Source organism: Nannospalax galili, unplaced genomic scaffold (assembly GCF_000622305.1).
Source record: "Nannospalax galili isolate Female #2095 unplaced genomic scaffold, S.galili_v1.0 scaffold346, whole genome shotgun sequence".
Taxonomy (NCBI): Eukaryota; Metazoa; Chordata; class Mammalia; order Rodentia; family Spalacidae; genus Nannospalax; species Nannospalax galili.
In genome coordinates, this window is record NW_008357637.1 from 899,287 (window position 1) to 911,952 (window position 12,666).

The 12,666-nt window shown below is 37.8% G+C and overlaps 1 protein-coding gene and 1 pseudogene across 1 annotated transcript in view; both read right to left on the reverse strand.

Annotated features, from left to right (window-relative positions):
• Tlk1 (tousled like kinase 1) overlaps positions 1 to 12,666 on the reverse strand; it is a 125,929-nt gene that overhangs the window by 85,002 nt on the left and 28,261 nt on the right. Inside the window, exon 2 of the mRNA XM_008855241.3 lies at positions 3,775 to 3,893. Coding sequence (XP_008853463.1) covers positions 3,775 to 3,893 — 119 coding nt within the window. The remainder of the gene's footprint in view (positions 1 to 3,774; positions 3,894 to 12,666) is intronic.
• On the reverse strand, positions 8,204 to 10,106 carry LOC103751729 (annotated as a pseudogene).

A 12,666-nucleotide genomic window follows, 5' to 3' on the forward strand; every position in this document is an offset into this window, starting at 1 on the left:
AAAAAAAAAAATCCGGGCCTACTCTTTTTGGCCAAACCTATGGCGAAGGATGTAAATTTCAGGGCCTCTTAGAAGATCTGACAAAAGATCTGAGTTGCTCACTTCTGCCTATAGCATTGAGATTTTAGAAATTACTAAGAAACTTCAAAAACAATAATGACAAAACTATTAGAGCTAAAAAACAAGTTCAACTAGGTTGCAGGACACAAGAGCCAAGCACAAAATTCAACTGCACTTCTATACAAAAACAATGATAAATTTGAAAATTAAAAGTATAATTCCAGTAAAGGAGAAAGAAAAAAATCCTCATAATATTGTGGAAATGAGTAAAAACCTCAGAAACAATTTTTTAAAATGCAACAACTATATACCAAATGCCACAAAACATCACCAAAAGGAAGCAAAAACAAATATAAAGACATTTATAGTCAGAGATTAGACAACTAAGATCGCAATACATTAACTTAAACATTTACTGCAATTCCTATCAAAATCTCTAGTTGTAGCCAGGCATGGTGGTACACACCTTTAATCTCAGCATTGGGGGGAAGGGGCAGTGAGGGAGACCAGGTCTACATAGTGAGTTCCAGGTCAGTCAGGAATAAGCAGTGAAACCCTGTCTTAAGGCAAGCAAATAAACAAAACCACTCCCCAAAATCCCCCAAACAAAAACAAAAATCAAACCTTCAACTTGTCTTTTGAGGAAGTTGACCAGCTGATCCTAAAAGTCATAATGAAATGCAAGAGAACCAGAATAGCTCAAACAATCTTAATGCATGCTCTCAGCTTTTGAGATGTACCACAAAACTATACTGGTATGGTCTCAAGGACAGAAATACAGATCAGCAGAGTAAAACAGAGTAGAAAAATAAACCCACACATTTGTGGCCCATTTACTCCGACAAAGATTCTAAGTTCAGTATGTGTGAGGGGGAAGGGGAAGGCAGGTTTTTCAACAGATGCTTAAACTAGATAGCCACATGAATAAATCTGAATTCTCTTCCACATATGTGTACGTACACACACACACACACACACACATTTATACTCAAAATTATCAAACATCTAAATGCAAATGCTAAAACTATAAACAACTTTTTGGGTTAGTTTTATGGTTGCTGCTACCTAATACCCAGGAAAATACCTTAATGGGAAGAATTATTTATTTTGTTTCAAAGTTTTATCACATGGTTGAGTCTATGGCTGCTTGGCCCCCTGCATTTGGAGGTAAAAACGTGGAGGAGGCGACTGTCCACCTCATAGCAGAGGAAAGCAGAAAGAAGGAAAGGGGCAGAGGATCAGGTAAAGCTTTTATGTATCTCATTAAGTCTAGTATTCATTATGTATAAAAACCCTTGTAACTCAATATTTAAAAGCAACTTAACTCAAAAACAGGCAAAAAATTTGAACAGATAAGTCACCAAAGAACATATATAAATATTAACTAGGTACATGGAAAGACGCTTAATATCACTGGTCAATGGAAAAATGTAAGTCAGAATACCGTGAGGTATCACTTTATGCAACAACCACAATGGCTACAATAAAAAAAAAGTAAGTGCTGGCAAAGGTGTGGAAAAACTAGACTCCTTGTGAATTGCTGGTGAGATAAAATGGCACAACCATTTTGTAAACAGTTTAGCAGTTTCTCAAAATCCTAAAACAGAATTACCATGAGAGAGATACAAAGATGAGATGATTCAACATACAAAAATCAATAGATGTAATGCAGCACATACTCAGGGACAAAAACCTAATAGACAATAAATGCAGAAAAGGCCTTTGAACTAAGTTCAACATCTTTTCATGATCAAGCTGAAGAAACTAGGCAGAATCGAGAAACCTGAATATTACAATGGCTGATGACAAGCCTTTCCTCTAAAATCAGTAATAAGGTATAGTTACCAGTCCTACATCTTTATTCAGCATAGCGCTTAAACTGCTTGCTAGCCAGAGAAATAAGGCAAGAGAAAGAAACACAAATAAGACAAGAACTGGAACTCAAAAAATATCCCTATTTATAGAAATTATGATCTTATAGTTAAAAGACCCTAAAGACTTCACTGGAAAACTTAGATTTGATAATGACTTTGAGCAAAGTATTAGGATAAAATTCAACAAACAAAAATCAGTAGCTTTTCTATATACCAACAAGCATACTGAGAAAGAATCAAGAACACAGACCCATTCACAATGGGATAGCATAGGACAAAACTTTTTTGTGTGTTTTTGAGACAAGGTCTCCCTGTAGTCCCAGATGACCTAGAACTCACTATGTAGACCAGGCTGGCCCTGAACTCACAGAGATCCACCTGCCTCTGACTCCCGAGTGCTGGCACTAAAGATGTGCACCACCATGCCCAGCAAGGATAAAATAGATTTTTTTAATTTAAAAATAAACCTAACCAAGGAGGTGAAAGAATTCTATAATAAAAACACTAAAGACGAGCCAGGCGTGGTGGCTCACACCTTTAATCCCAGCACTCGGGAGGTAGAGGCAGGCAGATCTCTGAGTTCAAGGCCAGCCTGGACTACAAAGTGAGTTCCAGGCCAGCTGGGGCTACAGGGAGACCCTGTCTCAAAAAGACCAAAAAAAAAAAAAACCACTAAAGACAAACTAAAGACACAAGAAGCTAGAAATACCTCCCATGCTCATGGATTGGCATAATAATGTGAAAATGCTATATGATCAAATGTAGTCTACAGATTCAATGCAATCCTCCATCAAAATCCCATGAATACTCTTCATAGAAACAAAAAAATGGGAAAAAATTCCTAAAGTTCACATAGAAGCAGTAATGGCACCAAGAGTCAAAGCTACTCTGAGCAAGGCTCAAAGTATTCAAATTACACTACAGAGCCACAGTAATAAATACACCGTGTTACTAACAGTAAAAAGACATATAGACAAAGGACACAGAAAGCCACATTGGTCTAGACATCTCATTTTTGACAAAAGTGCTAAAAACATACATTGGAGAAAAAGATAGCCACTTCAAATTTGGTGGGGAAATTAGATATACACATGTAGAAGAATGAAACTAGAACCCTTTCTCTCACCCTGGGCAATTCAAACTGGAGCAAAGACCTTAATGCAAAACCTAATGCCTGGAAACTGCTAGAGAAATAAATACACAGGCACAGGCAAGAACTTTTCCTCAGAAAATAGCAAGAATTTACAAATGCAACTGCATTAAATTTAAAATCTTCTTATAGCCAGGTGTGGTGGCACATGCCTTTAATCCCAGCACTCGGGAGGCAGAGGCAGGCAGATCTCTGTGAGTTCAAGGCCAGCCTGGTCTACATAGCGAGTTCCAGGTCAGCTGGGGCTACAGGAAGACCCTGTCTCAAAAAGACAAAAAAAGAAAAGAAAAGATAAATCTTCTGCACACTGTGCTCACTTCGGCAGCACATGTATTAAAAATCTGCACAGCAAAGAGAAAAAAAATCAGGTTTATAAACAGACTTTCTTTTCTTCTACACACTATAAAAATCATAACAACTTGCCATTAAGTTGCACAAAATACACTTTATTGTTTTAGCTTTTATTATATTTATATTATTTGTGTGTGCAACACATATGGAGGCCAAAAGACAATCTATAAGCATCAGCTCTTTCCTTCCACCTTGTGGGTCCCAAGGATTCAATTCTGGCAATCAAGTTTGGCAGCAAGCACTTTTACCCACTGAACCATCTCACCGGCTCCACAAAATACATGTTAGACAATTTAATGCAAAGAAAGAATACCAAATGAAGATTAAAATTTCACTCACTTTAGCTCCAACACTGCAACTCCCAGTGCTCCCAGTGCTCCCACTTGCAACTCCAGTAAACCTGGCTTCCAGTAACTCCTGCCTTCTCGGATCTAGACTATGAAGTTCATCCATTGCACCTATTAAGAAAAAACAAATATACATATGTATGTATATATGCACACACATATATACTATCATATATATAGTATATGTGTGTATACTATATATACTATCATATATATAGTATATATGTGTGTATACTATATATACTATGTGTGTGTGTATATATATATATATATAAAATGCATACATGGTTTTAGTTGAGATCACAGTAAATTTCACGAATGAATGCTATAAACAGTTTAAGAGACTAAGATTATTAGGTATACTTCTGTTTATCAAAATATCCTACAGTAGATTTATACTTAACTACAGCCCACAGTAAGAAATGTCTCCCATCTAATTCAGTAGACACCTACATGCACACACATAATAAATAAGTTTCATAAAGCACTTTACCTTCTGTATTGCAGCAATAAGAGCCCTAAACAAGCCAGATGTTGTAGCACATGCCTACAACACCAGCACTAGGGAGAGTGTGACAGAAAATCATGAGTTCAAGGTCAGTCTGGGCTACACAGAGTGTCTAGGCAACATGAGTTACATACCTCATCTCAAAAACATAAGAAAAAAGGAAGAGTCCCATACAATGTCAACTCTGTTCCAATCCATTAAGGAGTGGGGAGAACATAACACTAGTTGTGAACCATTAAACATTTCACAAGTCATTAGTGGACCACAAATCTAGTTTGAAAAATATTCTCATAATGTAACTTCCTTATTCTTAGCATATATAGATTTTATACACTAATTAATTACCACTTAATTATGTTGTTTATACATACCTCATCTGAATACATTATAAACCCGAAAGGGCTGTTTTATCTTTGTCCCATCCTTAAACATGCTTCATACACTTGTATCTTGGTCACAGAGACTGGTTACAGCATCACAATGAATACTAAAATCACATGCTGAATTCTCTTTCATAAACAGTGAGGGTCTACACACAACCTACGTACTTCTTTCCTTACACTTTAATTATCTTTAGATTGTTTGCAACAGCTAACACAATATAACTGCCATGTAAATAGTTTTAATGTTATACTATTAGGGAACAGAGACTGACACCTGCTCAGTCTGTAAAAAAAAAAAAGGAAAAAAGTCTGTACCTACTCAGTACAGATGCAACTTTTTCCCCCACCAAATATTTGATCCCACAAGTTGGTGAAATTCATGGATCCAGAAGTACACTTTAGTTTTAAGTTTCCATTAGGTAGACACAGACACACCCACACATACACATACCAAATAGGTAGCACCTATTAATCACTTGAGAATTAATGGTAAAGAAAAATTAGCATCCTGGGTGCTTGTTACTATTCAAACTAAATAGTACAAATTCTAGCAAAAGTTCAATTAACCCTTAAAAACTGTTTTATCTTGGCCTGCTAATTCTCTGTTGATAAAACACTACAACTGTCATTTATGAATGGTTCTTGAAGAGAGCAGGGAGGACATTATTGCAACCCAGAACGACTTGAGAAACATGTTCAAATTATACTAGCCTTTCCACATACTGACAGTCCTGTGTTGTGTTAACAACCCTTCCTATACACTTTACCCTTTCTAGTTCCCTCTTCCATCCTCAACCTTCATCCGGATAAGGAGTGGATGGATAGTGGCCATCCTTTCCCACTTAGCTGCATCCCTGTATTTGAATATTATCTTCCCCTAGCCACTCCTTCCATGTCATAAAACAGTAATTACGTCTAAAATGCTAAAGTCTAAATTTTACTTCTGATTTCATTCCTTAAAACAAACAAACAAAAAAACCTTTTAGTCTGGCATGATGGCCCACATCTTTAATCACAGCTCTCGGGAGGTAGAGGCAGGTAAATCTTTGAATTCAAGGCCAGCTGCCTGGTCTACATAGCAAATTCCCAGGCCAGCTGGGGCTACAAGGAGATCCTGTCTGAAAAAGACAAAAAACAAACAAAAAAACCTTTTATATATTTATTTTTAAATCACTTTATCATAATGAAATCCTACCACCACACAGCTACATTAAGGTAGTCACCAAACAATCACTTGCAAAGTTCCAAACTCTGTATCTCAGAACTTCTATCCAGTTAGAATTCCTTCTTAATGCTCACATCTCTGGCATCTTCTCTCTCCTTGCTTCCCTCTATGCTCAGCTGATCAGGTTTAGTGGCTCATTCTTGTAATCCTAGCACTCAGAAGACATCACGTATATTTTATCACTACCCACTACAGCACATCTTAGTACATTCTACTTCAGATTATGCTTAGGTGTTTTCTCAACTTTTAAAATATTGTGTCTGTTGGGTAAGGTGGTACATGTCTTTTATTCCAGCACTGGGAAGGCATAGGCAGGTGGATCTTCATGAGTTCCAGGCCAGCCCGTGGTATATAGTAAAACCCATCTCAAAAAGCTGAAAAAGATGCTGGGTGTGGTGGCACATTCTTTGAATCCCAGCACTTGTGAGGCAGAGGCAAAAGCAGGCAAGTCTGTGAAAAAGAGGTCAGCCCAGTCTACATAATGAGTTCAAGTTCAGCTGGGGCTACAGGAAGAACCTGCCTCAAGAAGACCTCAAGAAAAAGGGGGGGGGGGGACTGTGTCTACAGGTGCACCATAAGGAATATTCACTATACTCACAAGGTTAATTTTTACTGCCATTTGAAACTTGGCATTGAATCTCCAATAAATAACTGGGCAGCATCAATAACATTGGTCAACTCATCAGGAGCCCAGGAAAACCACTCTAAGCCATTTGCCTTGTTTCTTAATTGACTATCAGTGTCTTCAAATGTTTAAATCAGCTATTCTTGCCATAGTCTTCCATGATCCAACACAATTTAATTAATTCAATATCACTAAATGGCTCTTTGCTTAATTAACAAACGAACCAGTTAGAAACTTGTTTTGATGGCAACTTCATTTTTTTCATTTTTATTTTTTAGGGAGAAATTATGCCATAAGGTACTTCAACTTCTTGATACACACTCCTGAGAGTTGGGCATACTGTGGTACATGTTTGCTCTTCTATCCCTACTGTAGTGTGACTGAATAAGAACAATGGTTTGTTTTTTTCCTATTTAATTCAACAAAATAATCCAAATTCCATTTAGGAGCCAAGGGTGTAGTTTCATGATTAAGTGCATGTTTAGTGTGTGCAAGGCCTTGGATTGTACCTCTAGAGCACACACACGCACACACAGTCCCTCGAAGTCTATGTCCTCATGTTCTGATGAGATATGCACTGGTAATAAAATAAGTAACGGAAACTATCAATAGCCATGACACTCATCTATACTGTATCACTAAAATTTATGGTCTACTAAAGAACAGTACAAAGAAAATATAAATATATATGGTCTCTGTCACAACTGCTCAGTTGTCACTGTAATGCAAAAGAAGCTGACTATATTTCACAAAGATTTAATAGTAGGTATGGACAATGAAATTGGAGTTTCATGACACAAGGTATTACTCTTCTTTTGATCTTTTTAAGCATATTAAGAATGCCAAAGTATACAGGTTTACAGATTATCATTTGGGAGTACATTCAAAGATTTCACTCTTCAAAAATTTAAGATGATTTCTGACACCCAAGAATTCAGTTCTCAATTACAAGGGGTGGAATTTTGGGAAGAAAAATTTTACCACAATCCATTCAATTATTTACTATAAGTGTTTACACCTTGTAAAAAATTATAAAACACACTAAATACATTAATATTCTTAAAAACTATCCTAAGCTGGTCACAATGGCATCTCCTGATAATCCTAGCAAGAGGATTACAAGTTCAAGGCAAGCCTTGGCTACATAGTGCGTTCAAGGCTAGCTTGAGCTACATGGTGAACAAGTCTCAAAAGCCAACAAAAGATCCCATTTCAAAAAATAACCACCTGACTTCTAATTATACTATGCTACAGCCAATTATTCTTACTATCCTATTCCCCGATTTATAGCTGTAAACCCCAAATTTTGTTTAAAACAGGAGCTGACACTACCAAACTAGAGAGCATGTGCATTCTGCATGATGATGAAAAATGAAGCACATGATCTGAATTATTAGAGCAGCCTGCTGCGCCCCATTCTCTTGCTCTCTGGTTGTCCACGTCTACCTCACACATCCACTTAATAAACACTAGTGGTTACAAAAGTATGATTCCTCAAAGTGGCAGAGATGATATATTCATTCTGGTTAATCAACATTACTTACACTACATCACTTATTTTCAATAAGATTTTTCATTGTATAATTGTTAGCTGCCCAAGTCTTTATCTTCTTTGATAGTCAAAGCAAAATAAAAATATTTAGAAAACATGTCTTTGAGGTTAATACCAGTTACCAAAAAGATAAGAAAATAAGTTTGTTCATTCAAAACCTTTTTCTATTTTTGCTGTTTCAAAATTTCAATGTCAGTTTTTGCATGCTCTCTCCCCCAAGCCTGTTAGTAAGGAACTGAAACATTACATCTGGTGAACAGCAAAGATTTCACTATACCTCAAATGCAGAACACCTATGGAACAGAGAAATGTTGGCTTTTTAAACAGAAGCAGATTTAACAACAACAACAAAAAAGATGCAGGACTCCTTCAGTTCTTCACTAGTCTTAGAAAAACTTTCCAGAATACTGCTTCACACTATAAAAAAGAAAAAATATCTTGCGTTAGAATCCTTCAACATCTGCATACTGCTTCACACTGTTCTGCAGCAAATGCTGTGCATTCTGTATCTGGTCCTGTGTTCCTGTAATGGTAATGATCCATTCTTCAGAGCCTTCTAAAGGCTCAATTTTGATAGAAGCTCCAGACTCATGACGGATTTGTTTAATCTGCCACCTTTGCCAATAATAGATCCAGCCAAATCTTTGGGAATAGTTATTTGAGTAGTAATAATAGGTCCGTCAAGATCACCGTATGAGCCACGACCCCCTGCATAGGAATAATCATATCTAGAGCCACCCTGTAGTTCATAAGCCTTTCTGATGGGCTCCATGTGCCTATTGCAGAGTCCCAAGTTTCATGAGCACTGAACCCAGCCATGCCATCATGCCAGGCCTTCCTCTTCTGTCGTAAGCCATTAGATCTCCTCCTCTAGGTGGCGGTGGTGGTGGTAGAAGAGGAAGATTTCGAGCTCTGCTACCACCCTCACCACTTCGACCAGGAGGGGGTGGTGGTGGTCCTCGAAAGGGCTCATGTCATCATAATCTCTTCTGGAGGGAGGCATGGGATGCCCACCCTGACCTGGAGGTATTCTGTCAAAACCACTTCTTGCTCGCATGGGAAATCCCACAGGACAGCACGGTGGACATCAAACATCACTGTAAAACCACCATAATCATAGGTTTCATCATAAAAGTGGGGATCATAAGGTTGTGCACGACCTTTGATGGGAGACTCAGGTATAAAATCAAGGATGATCTTTATGCACTCTACCACCCTATCCGGCTTTCCTCCAGGTAAGAACAACTCTGTCAGTGGAATGAGGGCAGCATTCTTGGAAAAGATTGATTGTTGTCTGAGTGTTTAAGTTCTTTGATTTTAGCACCTTTGACACCAATAATTCCTCCTGCTAACTTTGATGAACCAAAAGTCTCAACTCGCAGTCAAAGTCACTTCCTTTATAGTGTTGGTAATTTAAGCATTCCACGGCATCAGATTCGAGCAGGAGCTGGCTGGTTGCAGTGGGTGATGGCAACTGCAGGCCCTCTTCCAAGGTAGGGATGATTTTCTTCAGAATCTCTCCAATCGTTTCAGTATCAGCACTGATGCTCAGTATGCACTTGGGGCCACTGCTGTCTGGGACTGAAACACTGGCATTGTAGTCTGTATGGAGAGCCTTAATGTTCTTGCCTCCTTCTCCATCACTGCCCCAGCATTCTTGCTCTGAAGCAGAATGTGCAATTCAACCATCTCATCAGTGTTTCCAGATCTTTTAAATGCTTGCTCCTCTTCCCAGTCTTCGGCAGGGCGTTTACCACATTCACCATTGGTTTCAGTGTTGGGGAAGGTTTCTTCTGGCTGTTCAGTTTCCATTTTCTTGTATCAAATAGGCACACCAGTAGGCCACAAACAAGTAGGAAATAGGCAAGAGTTCAACATCTATGCAGCGGAGAAACAGGATAATGGTGTCTGCAGCACTGTCGCAGGGAGCCTCAAAACCTTTCTAATAGTAGATTCTGATGTTGCCTTAACATTTTAAAATTTAAAACTTCCTGAAATCCAGATAATTTTAGTTCATTCCAGGTTTTAATTGTTACTTTCCACATTACACCTGCTATGCTGACTCATACAGAACAGTTAAGGTTTTTCTTCTATTAATACTTTCCATATAATACCTTATATAGCTTAGAACATTTTTAATTAAAAAAGGAAGATCAGGATAAAGTTAAGAAGTAATTTTAGTATGACAAAATATTCCATTTAAGTAATTTCTTTTCACTAGATGTTTTTTGGGGGGTAGGGATGGGGGAGACAGGTCTCACGGTGCAACACTGGCTGGCCTGGAGCTCACTATGAAGACTGGCCTTGAACTTAGAGAGATCAATCTGCCTGCCTGCCAGGCATTAGGATAAAGGTGTGAGCCATCACATCCAAACTTTCACTAAGTTTTTTAATACATTTGAAAGTACAGGGAACAACTAGTCAAAGAGGCTTCTTTTTTTTTTTTTTTTTTTCTCCTACTTCAGCAACAATTCTACTGTCTTACTAAATCAATTTTCAAAGAAATAGTATCTTGGCAATATTTTACATCCTTTAGTGAATATAATCATCATTTCTGTTGACTATATTACATTCCATCACTTAATCTGCAATTTGATTTCCTATTTTAAAATCAAATATTCTCATTATTAAAAAGTCAGCTGGCATCCTCTACACTAAGTATTAATTACTCAGAAATCTTTGGTTTCATGTCTTTTCCTTACTCTTTTTTTTTTTAAACTTTTTAAAAAATTTTATTTTTATTTTTTTTATGTGTATGCGTGTATTGCCCGCATGTAGGTAAGTGCACCCGTGTCGTGCAATGCCAGCAGAGGACAGAAGAGGCTGTCGGATCCCCGGGGACTGGAGTTATGGACAGTTGTTAGCTGCCATGTGGGTGCTGGGATTCGAACCCAGGTCTTCTGCAAGAACAACCAGTGTTCTTAACTGCTGAGCCATCTCTCCAGCCCCCTCTTTTCCTTACTCTTAACATAACAGATACTTGCTTAAACAATAAGGAAATGTAAAAACAAAAGGTACCCAAACTCCCATCTCCTAGATCCCATTCCTTCAGAGATAACCATTTGATATGTTCCTTAAAAGGGTACAGAACAGTTTTCACTTCTTAGACACCATCTGCAGTGAGGGAAAGAAGCTGCATATTCTTACAATCTATGAAAGAAGTCAAACACCATCTACATATTAAAGTACTACTCACCCTTAAAGTGACACTAGATAGGTTAACCAGGGTCCAGTAGATGGACCCACACTGAAGGACATTTGGGGACACAAACTTGACTTGATAGGCCTTAATTTGTATGACAGAGTACCTAAAATCTAGTGGGGAGCTCTGAGAGAGATATAGACAGGGGAGTGGGTCTAAATATGATCAAATTTGTATGAAATTCTCAAAAATTCAATTAAAAATCTTTTATTTGTAATCTTAAAGCAGTGTATGGCATATTAATACTAAATAAGACCTGGTTTATTTTCTTCATTGTTTATAAAATTATGTTGAACCATTTTTATTGCTTTGTTTATCAAATTATTTAAAGATGAAGCAAATATAAGAATAAAACACAGACAAAAAAAGAAAAGCACAATCTAGGACAATGCATTAAATACACAAGGGTATTCTGAATATCCACAGTGGATTCATTATAATCATCACTTCATCAGCATCAACTCTATCATCCTCAAAAGGTGCCTAAAATGGTTTATATAGGTATCTGTGTAGCCATACTGGTTTAGGATTAAGACCATTGGCTCTGAGGCCAGACTTTCTGGGTTCCAAGCCCAGTTCTATGATTCTCATTGCAAAAACCTGGTCTTAACAGTTTACCTCACAGGACTGTTCCTCAGTAGGTCACAGGATTAATTTACAGTGTGAACTGAATGAGAGAATACATGAGAGCCCTTGAAGGTTCCTAGAATATAAGAACAATTTTTTTTTTTTTTTTTTTTTTTTTTTTTTTTGTCTTTTTGAGACATGGTCACCCTGTAGCTCTGGCTGGCCTGAACTCACTATGTAGACCAGACTGGCCTCGAACTCACAGAAATCCACCTGCCTCTGCCTCCCAAGTGCTGAGATTAAAGGTGTACATGACCATGCCCGGCTATAAAAACAATCTTTACATACTACTATGAAGTTGCAGGAAAATAAGCCACTTAACCAAGATCACATGCCAAGTAAATGATATGAAAAGAGAAAGCAATAAAAAGATACTAGCAGAGTTTTCTAAATAATTCCTTTTTCTATTCATCTTGCCAAAAGTTTCAAATAAATAAGAAAAAGTTTCACTTACACACTTTTCAAAAAAAGCAGGCCATTCTGTGTAAGAACCTATGTGCCCACACTTAGCATGTATGGCCTTGTTTGATGAAGGTAAGGCAGGCAGTACTCTACTTACTCCCTTGTCCCAGGATGTCTTGCAAGGTACCAAATAACCTATCCTTTACCACCACCCCCTGACCCCAAAAAGAAGTAAAAGAGAAAAAGAAAGGCCAAGCATGGTGATATGTACTTATACAGCAACTGAGGTGGGATGTGGGAGCAAGAGGATCAGGAGTTCAAGGTCATCCTCAGCCACACAGTGAATTTGAGGCTAGCCTA